This window comes from Lissotriton vulgaris, chromosome 5 (genome assembly GCF_964263255.1).
Source record: "Lissotriton vulgaris chromosome 5, aLisVul1.2, whole genome shotgun sequence".
NCBI classification, from domain to species: Eukaryota; Metazoa; Chordata; class Amphibia; order Caudata; family Salamandridae; genus Lissotriton; species Lissotriton vulgaris.
In genome coordinates this window covers 1,172,201,970-1,172,214,073 of record NC_141693.1, presented here as the reverse complement: position 1 = coordinate 1,172,214,073, position 12,104 = coordinate 1,172,201,970, and the positions used below count along the sequence as shown (strand labels likewise).

Here is a 12,104-nt window from a genome sequence, read left to right as displayed (position 1 = left end):
ACCTATCAATGATGTGGAGGTAGAGGAATCCCGTCAACCCATACAGCACACAGGAGACAGAAAGTGTATCTTCTGGCACTTGGCATCAAACACTCCACAGAAAACCTCAGATAAGCCATTTCACACAATTGTACCAAACCCATGAGTCCTCTATCTGCTTCTGAAATATGTATTTCTATCCATACAATTCAAAAGTCGGAACCAAGGAGAAATGGATGATTTTTGTGAAGGCAAATGGATTTGCAGAAAGTGGATATGGAACTAGGTGAAGGATACCAACCATATACAGGACACATGGAGTCTCCAGATATGTCTGGAGCCATAGGGATGTTACAGACTTGTTAGTCAAGAAGTGTCCATCTTCAGGGTTGATGGCTGCTACCCTCCCCGGAGGGAGAAGGCCTTCACCAGCATGGAATCAAGAAAGGACTCTGTGAACTGAATCCTTTTTTAGATAGCCAAAGACAATGGGTGGTTGTTTATTGAGACCCGATGTCGATAGTGGGTATCAATGCTTAAGGCCAAAGGGGAATGCATACACTCCTTTTCAGGAGCTCAAATGAGACAATTGTTCAGGTAGCAGTGTGTTCCCTGCTATTTGAGGAAGGCAATCATTGGTTCTAAAATCTTGGTAAAAACCAGAGGGAGTGTATTAATAGCACAAATGTCTTATATTGGTAGTGTTGGTTTCTCATTGTGACCTAGAAGTACCTCCTGTATGCATTGAGACTTCATATGTGAAAGTAAGCATCCTAAAGGTCCACTGATTATCCAGTGGGTCTTCTGAACACCTGACAATGCCCGTGTGAAAGTTTTCATTTTGGACTTCTACAGGGCGAGGAAAAGGTTTACACAGTAAATGTCTGAGATGGGATGGAGACCTACTCTCTAGTGGTAATAGCATGCCTTGCCCATTTCTGAATGTACATTAAAAGAAGAGCCTCATTACCTGTTGCAGAAGTTCTTGTGATGCTGAAGGGTAGTAGTCGATGCATCTGTAGACCATAGTTTTTTTTACAATGGGAGGGCCCATGTAACTTTAATATTCTGGGTCTTGTTGTGGTAATGTTGTGCTTAAGCTCCTGGATCGTGTCGTGGTAATGTTGTGCCTATGCACCTGGGCATTCCTGCTTCGCCGGGGACAGAAAGAGGCCAGGTCAAGTTCAGAAGACAGTATAGTGCAGGAGCCCTTCTCTGTGAAGGGGTGCATGGAAGATATTAGTGGGGGTGCTAGAGGCATAGGCATTCACCACAGAGGTGGCCTTGATAGTTAGAAGATGAAGATGACATTGCAAGGAATACATTAAATGAAACGTGCATTGAAAGAACGGTAGCGATGCATGGCAGCAAAGACACCAGGAAGAAAAGCAACACTAAGGAGAAAAAGATGTTGAGAAGTATAAAAGCTGAAAAGGAAGGGAGAATAGAAACATTTCTTTATATTGCTGGGCAGCTGCTTGCAAAGACATTAGAAGAGAAGCATCAGTGAAGACCGGGTATATAAGGCAGAGAATGGCCAAATGGCTTCATTGCAAATTGCATAAAAACGATAGCACTCTCAACTAAAAATGGGAAGGCTAAGCTGGAGGGTTCTGAAAATATAGGCAAGGCTCAATGAGGTAGCAGCCAAGACCGTAGTAATGGAAGAGAACAGAAAGCAGGTTGAATACATTGATGCCATCCATCGTCACCAAGGTGAATTCTATCAGCATAGATAGGGCTCGAATATGCATATGGAAATGAATGTCTAGCAAATAGAAAACCTAAGTAGGACAGCTCATATTAGTGTGATTATTTGTTTCAGAAGAAAACAAAGAATTCCTCATTCAGCATGCAGGCCTACAGTGAAAGGCACACCGAAAGCTGCACAGGGACTTCCACATTTCTTTGAGGTTGAAGAAAGTGTAATGGGGTACCCAGGGATAGTTCTAGACAAGTTACAAGGGCTAACATTAAGAAATAGCAGCATATTGAACAAGACGACTACAGTGAAAACAAACTCAAGCAAACTCCAGAGGATTTTCGTGTTCCTAGACCTTAAGTCCTGAGACACCAACACGGCAAAAAAAAATAGCTACAGTCATTTAGGAAGCTCCTTATGGAGAAGGAGGTGCAAGCATCAGCAAAAACTGGGGGCTGAACATCATAAAAACCATACACTTTCACTCTGATTGAAATAGCCCAAGACTTTTTGGAAAACAGTGGTCTTTTTTTGTCTCTTACAATGAGGTTACTAATGTTCATACCATTGTGGTGGCTCAACATTACAAGATTGAGGTTCTGGTACACTAAGAACGTTCTGAATTTGTTCATGGTTCACTCTCAGTGATTTTTTTCTCTATCACTTTAGCCCTTCCACAGGGCTACAGATGCTAGATTTTTTTTTTGTAGTTTAATTTTTTTTAATTAAATTTAAACATTTCAGAAAATACACAGGTTAGATTGATACAAGTCATGTATATCGATGTACACACGCAATAATTTTACATCTTACAATGTATCACTAAGCTTTGAGAGGCCTTGCAGATTAGGCACGGTATATACTATACAACAATGTTTGTTATATGCATCATACTGGTCCGATGTCCCATCTGTGCGGCTCTCATATTGGGGTGTGACCTGCTGGATGGCCACTACCCGGGAGTTGCTACTTCGATCCCACATCAACATCGCTGTATAATGCCGTGTAATTTAAGGTGCCCGTGTTTTCGTGTGTTGGTGTCGGTTCTTAAACTACTGATGTACTTTTGGTGGTCCGAACATGTGGGGTAAAACTAGGAAAGCGGGTGGGGAACGGCTACGTTGGGCTCTGGCATGTTCCGTAGTAAGCCAGCTACACTGTCTTTACATGATGTGTTAATGTATACCGGCTAGTGAAGGGGGCTAGGGGTGTTTGTTCTTGGTGCATTCCTTCGGTGTAGTTTGGTGTTCGGGGCTTCTAGGTAGTACCTTCCCGTGGTGTCAGCGTTACATGCTTACTTTTGGTCCGGCGAGTGGGCCATTTGATACCAGGAGAGGTGAGCGTGGGGACTGTGCCTGGGAGGCCTTAGACGAATTCGCTTGTGTTGTTTCGCGGGTGTATTGGTGTAGCAGCTATGCCCATTCGAATGATATGGGACGTTTTTCGTGTACCTTTCACCTCCTCCTCCCTCAGTAACTCTTCTTCTGCCTAGCCCAATTTTTTAACTGCCCCTACCCAGGCTGCCTTGGGTGGCTCTGACGGGGCTCGCCAATACATTGCCAATCTCCGCTTCGCTAAAAGGAGGGATAGTGATGCAAAACAGCACTGTACCTTCTCAGATTTCCGCCTGCGGAATAAACCGAGGGCACACGCCTCCCAAGTGGATATGCCCATAAGATTTGTCGTTGCACAAAGTGCCCTGTGAATTGTATGCCAGTAGTGTTGTATAGTGGGGCAATCCCAAAACAGGTGCCTAAAATCTGGCTCTGGGGTTTGACAGTGGGGACATGCGAAGTGCTGTCGGGATAAAAACGATGGAGACGTTGCGGTGTGAGGTATGTTCGATGGAGAATATTAAATTGGATGTTATTGACCCAGGCGTTCCTGGACACCTTTTTCGTGTATTCAAGCGCCGTCTCGCATTCCTTGTCGTGAAATACCCGTCCAACGTCCTCTTCTCATGTTTGACGTAAAATGTGCAGCGGTTGCAGAAGTAGTTTCCTGACAACTTTGTAGAGCCAGGTGATTAAATGTCTACCCACTCCCATGAGTAGAACTGCATAGTACTGGGTGTGTTGGGGGTTCTCCTTGGTCTAGGGCCCAGTATTGGCGGCCACTATCTAACAGTTGTTGGTGTAGCAGGAACCGTCACGGCGGGAGGTCGCACTCGTTTGTTAATTGGTCATATGTTCTAAGTTGGCCATCTATGAATAGGGATTCGATCTCTATAAGTGAGTGTTCCGTCCATACCTGAAAGGTGCAGGAAGTGAAATATTTTTCTTGTCTGGGTAATCCCACCAACGGTAACAAGGGAGAGTACATGGGTGTACCTCTGGACATGCAGTGGATTTTTTGCACACACTGTCGGGCAATAGTTACCTGTAGCAGATAGGTTCGCACAGGCTTGGTACCTGGCATTAGTAATCGCCAAATAGCTGTGAGGGGTATTCGTCCGTCACATGTTATTGTTTCCCCCACATGACGCTCCGTTGTCCAGTGTGATAACCACTGAAGCTGGGACGCTAGGAAATATGCTTCGAAAGCCGGGGCTCCCAAACCCCTCTTAATCTGTCAGTAAGTACAGGGTGGTCAAGGCGACCCTATGTCGCCCCCCGTCCCATATCAGAGAGGTGATCAGTTCCCGAAAGAATGGGTGCAGTGGTATTACTGAGAGGTTGGCAACGTGGTAGAGTAATCTGGGGACCATGATCATTTTTGCAAGCGCCACCCGGCCTATGGGGGCTAGGGGCAATGTTCTCCAGAAGCTCACCGCTGCTCTTAACCCCGCTAGTGTTCTGCATGGTGGTTCCCTTGTATATGTCCTACGGGGTGTGTTATAGTCTTACCCCCTGATATCTGGGTGCCGCAGTGCTCCAGGTGAGTTGCCAATATCCAATGGAGATATCCAGTGGGGCCAAGTGGGGACTCGTCCCAGTTGACGCTTAGGCCAGAAACCCTCACAAAGTCTTGCAGTGTTGTCCAGATCGGGGTTAAGTCACTAGTGATGTCCCGGACAAAGACCAAGAGATCATCTGCGTAAAGGGAGACACAACGTATAGTGTCTGCTATCGCAATCCCCCAAGAACCGCCTCCATGACGCAGGCGTGCCGCCAGGGGTTCCACCGCCAGCGTGAACAAGATGGGTAATAGGGGGCACCCCTGTCTTGTGCCGTGATCTATCGAGAATGAGGCCGAGATGTATTTGCCCATCTGGACTCTTGAGGGGAGACCCCTTTTTAAAAGTTGTGTGTAGGCCATCAGGATGGGTCTCACCCCTATCTTGCGATTGACGGCGAATAGATACGGCCATAAGAGGGTATCAAAGGCCTTTTCAAGGTCTAGAATGAGGCATGCTGCATTAGTAAATGTGGCCCTCGCTCTGTCTTGAATATGGAACAACTGACGCAGGTTCTGGGAGGTGTTGCGTCACGGAACAAAACCACTTTAATCGGGGTGTATCAAGGGTGGGAGCACCGGGACATAGCGGTCCGCCAATATTTTCCCCAAAATCTTACAGTCTGCGTTTAGCAGCGTTATGGGTCAGTAGGAGGCTGGGAACGTGGGGACTCTATGCGGTTTTGGGAAGGTGACTAGGATGGATTCCCTGAGCGAGCCCGGGAGTTTGTCCTTCTCAAATGCTGTGTCGTACATCAGTACTATGCGAGGGGTCAAGTGTGTTGAGAAGGTAGCGTAGTATTCTAGGGGGAAACCGTCCATTCCGGGCGCTTTGTTACTTGCTAAAACTATAATGGCCTGGACGACCTCTGGGGATTTAATTTTGTCCTCCAAGGCAATCTTGTCCGCTTTCGGGATGCAAGGCATTGGTATGGGATGTAAAAATTGGGATATTTCCCTGTGCATATCCTGCTCCGATATATTTGCGTGTAATAGTCATAGAAAATGTCAGGATATCGATCTGTGCATGGTGGAGGGTCCCGGTTTTGTCCATGGCTGGCTTTACATCTGTTTCTTGCTTGGCTAACCATGCCAGGAGTGTCCCGGCCCTGCTACCCTCTCTATGTACCTTGGGCACATACTATCTAAAGTTATACTTTTGCAGATCCCTCATTATCTCTGCATGGGCTGTCCTGGCTTCCGCTACCTGGGTTGGGGTGGCTTCAGTCGCGTCTGCTTTTTTAATAAGTGTTGCTAATTTTGTCTTCGCGTGTTTTAGTGATTTATCTAGTGTTTGACGCACCCCCACTATTTGTTGTATGCAGTGTCCTCTGGTAGCCACCTTGAATGCATCCCATTCTACCAGTCTGGATGTCGCCGTGCCAGAATTTATTGTGAAGTGCTCGCAGATATACGCCCCATGCTCTTGACGGAACACTGGTCTGTGAGGCATTCACATGGCAATTTCCAGGTAGGAACTGGGGGATGAGGTGGTTTCCATCGGAGCGTTATGATGTGTGCGTCGTGATCCGAGAGCATCCTGCCCAGGTAGTCCGTGTGTTGAACCGTGTGGAGTATAGCTGCTGTGCACAGGAATCTATCAAGGCGGACTCTCGGATTGTGAGGGATGGAGTGGAAGGAGTATAATTTAGTGGTGGGGTTCCGTTCCCTCCAGGCGTCCGCTAGTGCCGAATGGTGCACCCAAGTGCGATACCGCTCTGTCTGCCTGTGCGCAGGTGACTGTGCTGGTGGGGGGTGGGATGGATAGAGATGTATATCAAATGCGCAGTTGTAGTCACCCCTTAGAAGCCATGGGTATGCAGCGTATTGGCGCAACACTTTCGTGAGGTGGTTCCAAAATATGTCTTGCTCTACGTTGGTGGCATATTTGATTCCTACTAGAATTGACTGACCCTCTAACATTCCGGCTAGCAGAGTGAAGTAGTGTGGCTCACTGGTTAGAGGCGGCAGACCCGAGAGCAGAGGACGGCCCGGGACCAGGGTTCGATTCCCGGCGCGGCAGGTTTCTGGACCAGGGTCAGCGGACTCGATAATTCTCTCGCCTCGGTGCCCACTCTGATCAGCAATCACACTCGGCAACTCTGGGCATTAGCTTGCCTCATCTTCACTAACGGCCCCACCAGACCGCCGGGGATGCCTGGTCTCACCCTGGAGATACCCATTAAGGGACCATCTCTCAGGGAAGCCAGGAAGGGTTTCGCAGCGGTCGAAGCGCCTTGGGACCCTATGGGTAAGTAGTGCGCTATATAAATGCCTATACATTTACAGTATACCGTCCTTCTTTGTCTGCTACAGATGCTAGATGTAGGTCACTGTGTCTACCAACCTCAGAACACTATTTCAAGGTGTACTACAAAAACAAAGCAACATAACATAAAATAGCCTTGCACTCCCTCTAATTAGGGTTGCCTGGCTTAAATGTCTATTAGACACCAAGGCCTTTGTCTTAGGAATCTACCTGACACAGAGAAGTCAATCCAATAACATTGCAAAATGTAAAGAAAGACATACAGGATCTGTTACTTGACCAGCTTGGTTTTAATCTTGTAGCTGGGAGAAAACAATATAGAACCATCTTCAGCCCACTCACAAAATTTCACTTTAGTCACAAACCATAAAATACACATTAACACAAAATAACGTAACATTGCCTTAAATAGGTACGCTGGACTATTAAAGGGCACATGCGCGCTTAGATACTTCCCACTGCTAGATGGAGAATTCAAATGTGAAGTATGCCATATTATGAGGATGAAAGGATCATCATCCAATGAGAAGATATGCACAAATGATAGTCCCAAAAGAGGTTTGGCATTCACTTTCATCAAAGTAATTTTATTATTTCTGTACACCTGTTTTCTGAAAACCCTAAGTGCTATAAGTGGCTTTGCAGCACTGTGTGGTGGACTCAGTTTAGTGAGGGGGGTTCTTCCAGTATGGTGCATCTGAATGGAGAAAAAAAAATTTCCGGTCTGGAAGACGTAGAGCTAGAATAGGAAGATTAAGTGCTCGAATCACTTTACAAACAACATGCGTGTTTTCTCAACTCCATAGGAACGACAACATTACATGACCAAGATTTTAAAAAGAACTACTTAACCAGTTGCTTTATTATTCCAACCTTTCACAGAATTCCAATGTTTCAATTGAAAACGGAATTAGATTTGAATAACAGACCTACAACATAAAAATCTTTTATAGAGATTTACCTACAATGAAAAATCATTAAAAAGAAAAACTCAGTTAAGTCATTATAACATAACTGGACACTTCAGTTACAGTTATGGTAAGATAAAGAGTAGGGTTCTGAGTTAAGGTAGGATTGGTCTTCAGCTAATGGTTAGGGCTAGTGTAGGGGTTAGAGTTAAGTTAGGGTTACAGTGAAGGGTACAATTCAACTGAGTTGAAGTGTGACTGCATGAAAAAGAGGAGTATATTTAGGACATGAATTAGAGTAAGAGTTACGGGTAAACTTGGTTTTGGTAAAGATGGCAAAAACCTTTTTTTATTCAGGAGAAATTTATTGTAGCACTTCCAGAGAAGTTTATTGAAGAATGCTCTGGCCGAATTAACTGTAACAAATTTGCTGCGGCAGACCAGGAAATGTAAATTAAATACAATTGTCTATGTCCAATGTGAAAATTCTCTATTATGGTGTTATCCATAAATGTCCTTTCTGTAATGACAAAGCTATTTTAATATATAGAGTAAGGCAAAGAACAAGACATCTTACCTGTGTGCAGCTGAACTTTCCCAAGCACTCCCTCCACAAGACCTAGGCAAATAGGATTCCATGCTAGAAGCAGGTCAGTAGCTGTAAAATGTAAACAAATGTATACACGTTTAGGCAAAAAATATGACTATAAAGCCACTAGTATATACACCTAAAATCAAACAAATCATTTTACAACTCAGAATGTCTTCTTTTCCCAGGAGAGATCCTCATCAAATCCTGGTGACAAATAGTCAAAAAATCATGGGGTAGGTGTCAGTCGGCCTTGTGTGTGCGGGGATGTGGGGGGGATGGATCCTTCTACCACATACTGTGGGACTGCCCGAAGATTGTTCTCTACTGGACCAAGGTCACTGATATAACGGCAGAGGTGATGGGTTCACCGGTTCCGAGGGAGCCGAGATGGTTGCTCTTAATGATTAAAGGGCCCACGGACTGGACCAGGCATGAGGAACACTGGCTGGCAATGGCGGCGGGAGTTGCAAAGCGGAAAATTGCCAGGGCCTGGGGGGCGAAGGCCCCTCCGCAGTGGGATCAGTGGGAGCGGGACCTGGACTGGTGCCAGAGGGCAGAAGAAACCATTTAAAAATTAGGGGGTGCCCGAAAAAGTGGAAGAAGATATGGGGGCCCTGGAGAAGGTGCAGGGGAATGGGGGGTGGTCTGGGGTAATGGGTCTTGCAATGGGCGTGTTGTTAATGATTGGCTGTGACTATCCTGTGTATTGTATACTCCTTATTTCTATAATGAAATGTGACCAATGGACTGGCACGTTAAATGAAATGAGCACTGTTAATAAAAAGATTTATTAAAAAAAAAAAGTGCTCTAGTGTCAGATATGGTAATTACTGCTCCCGCAAAATCTGACACAGAGGGGCCAGGAATTATTTAAGTGTAATAATCATTGACTACTTTGAATTTTCCATGAAAAAAATGAGGGAGGTACAAAGGAATGAAGGATAATCTGTATGTCCAGGTACTTTCCCCCCACTAAACCGCAGCAGGGGAAAAATGCTTAAGTGCAGTATTTGCTACACAATTTGTAATTCCAAAACATGTGGCAACAGTAATTACTGTACATAGCTGAAGTATTATTACACTTTAAGCTTATTATCAGTTTATAAAAAATATATACAAGTGTAAAATCAATTCCTTACTCTTTAATTATTTGATTACCATATTATAAAATTCAAACAAACAAGTAAATTTTTAATACTTGAATTTAAAATATTGAGATAGAGTCAGAAGCATTGTATGTGAACGGATTTATTAGAAACAATAGACAGTTTCTCAAATTCATTATTCCTTTAAAATCTATCAGCCAATTGTTTAGGGCTTCACACCACAATCTGCACTTATGTTGTGAGCAAGTCAATCATTGCTAAAAAATCTTCTACTCCCAAGATTGTTTGATGATTAAATCAACGTACACATTTTAAGAGAACATTTTAACACTTTATATTGTTACTAGTTGTGTTGGCCTGTAAAGTATACTTGTAAGGTATTTGTAAATATCTTTTATTAATTGGATTATAGGACAAAGATCAGATATTGGCTTATATAGACAGATGTTGTAAAAGGATTATGTTACTTACCAGTAAGCACATGATCTTGGCACGTAGAGCTGTAGATTCAAATGCTTTGCATTCTCCTGCCATCTAGTGTTGGGTCCGGATTTTTTCTAATTGTATTTCTTCAGAGAAGTCTTTCAAGTAACAAGGTAAGGCGACTCCTCCTTTTGGTAATAGTGCACATGGGCATCGACTCGGTTGTTAGATTGTTCTCCCGCAAGAGGGTGAGAATGGAATAAGTGAGTGTAGTGTAGGGGCAAGGGGTCTTCGGTACTCACGGCACCCTGTCCTGGAGTCCAACTCTGGGACGGAGAAGGCCTCTTCTTCTTCTGCCGCCGACTCCTCAACCTCTTCATGCTCGAATCTTCGCCGAAGATATCGGAGTGTGTTGAATGCTTTGGTGTTGCATTTCTCGTTGTTGAGCCTGATGATCACGCAGAGTTTTCTTTGACCGAAACAACTTATAGGCATCGCAGTCTTCTTCCTTGAGCTCTGGTGGGAGGCACAAGTTACAAACTTGATGTAGATCGGTGCGAGGATACTTGGGGTGGCACCGAGGAAAGAATTGGAATGGAAGTCGTTCCATCGGCGGAAGGGTAGACCGATGCCGCTAGGTCCGAGGGCCGCTCTGATGTTTCTGATCGAAGATAGAGTGTTTCCAAATCGATTCGATAACCGGAGAATAGGGAAACACGTTTGAGAACAATACCGTCGAGGGTAGATTGGATTGCGCACCAAGGGGAACCCAAAGAACGGTTTTGAACCGGAGCGCAGCAAAACACATCCGAACCCATTGGCAGAAAAAAAAAATCTAACAATGGAGTCAATGGCCATGCACACTATTACTGAAAGGCGGAATCACCTTACCTTGTGACTGGAAAGACTTATTAGAAGAAAAACAACTTGCAAACATCTGGACCCAACACTAGATGCCAGAAGTATACAAAGCATGTGTATCTACAGCACACAAGCCTCGAACGGATTATCATTAAGATAATAAAACATTATTTTGGGTACTAATGTCCAAGAAAGAGGTCTGTAGTGAGCAAAATCCCCATTGGTCATCTGACAGTACGAAGCCCAGCTCTGCGTCCCAGCGCCCCCTAGCCAACGCCTGCGGCACCTCTCTCTGCATGTGCACCATGTGATATATTGATGAAACAAGGCGTTTTGCAGTGGTATTCTGAAGGATTAGGTGCAATGGTGTTAGGACTTCAGGCTCATTAGGAAAGTCCGGAATGAGTGCCCTCACTCCCCGTCGCAGGCGAATATATAGGAAAACATCGAGTGGCATTTGGGGTATGTCGTGGAAGATATGCTCCACTTTCCGGAATTGTCCTTCATGAAACGGGTCCCGCCCATGTCTTGATATGCGTACGCTCCCGAAATTTATGAAACACAGCCTCCTGGACCAGTGGCATAGTGGGGTGATATACCAGCGGGAGGAGCGGCGAGTATAACAGCGGGGCGCCCAATGACCGATTTATATAGGCTCATGCCTTAATAGTACAAGTGACCGTAGTCGGTGTTTCCTCCCTCGCTGCTGGTGTGTCATACAGTGCCCCCTCTATAGGAATTGGATGTGCCAGCCAATGCTCCGCCGCTACCTGTGGCATATAGCGGGGTTGGTGTATCCAAAAAAAGGCGTAATGGGCCTGCGCACTATAATAATACAATTCGAGGTCAGGTACTCCAAAGCCCCCTTTGGAATAGGGCCGTATGAGGACTTTCCACTGCATCGTGGTTGCTTGCCTCCCCATACCAGGCGTAGCAGTTCAGATCGAAGCGTTTTAAAAAAATAAGACCCTGGATGAAAAGGGATGTTCAGAAATAAATAAAGCAATTGTGGAAGTATCACCATTTTGATGAGGGATGCCCGCCCTGCCATAGAGAGTGGGAGCCTGATCCAACGGGTCACGTTCTCCGATATGCTCATCATTGCCGTGCCGTAGTTCAGTCGCATTAACTCATCCCTATCCTCCGTGATAAGCACACCCAAATATTTCAGCTCATCCTCTCATCACTCCAGTGGATAATCCAATGGAAATTGAGATGTTGCAGTTGTCAAAGGGAAGATACAAGACTTGCTCCAGTTGATTTGGACGCCAGACAGCTTCCCGAACACAATAAATTCCCTAAGGATTGGATTAAGATTATGTAGCAGATCCCGAACATATACCGTGATACGTCAGCATATAAGGAGATC

The 12,104-nt window shown here is 45.1% G+C and overlaps 1 protein-coding gene across 1 annotated transcript in view; it reads right to left on the bottom strand.

Moving 5' to 3' along the window:
• Positions 1-12,104, bottom strand: part of INPP5F (inositol polyphosphate-5-phosphatase F) — an 819,847-nt gene that overhangs the window by 570,827 nt on the left and 236,916 nt on the right. The window contains exon 3 of the mRNA XM_086919599.1: positions 8,331-8,411. Coding sequence (XP_086775725.1) covers positions 8,331-8,411 — 81 coding nt within the window. The remainder of the gene's footprint in view (positions 1-8,330; positions 8,412-12,104) is intronic.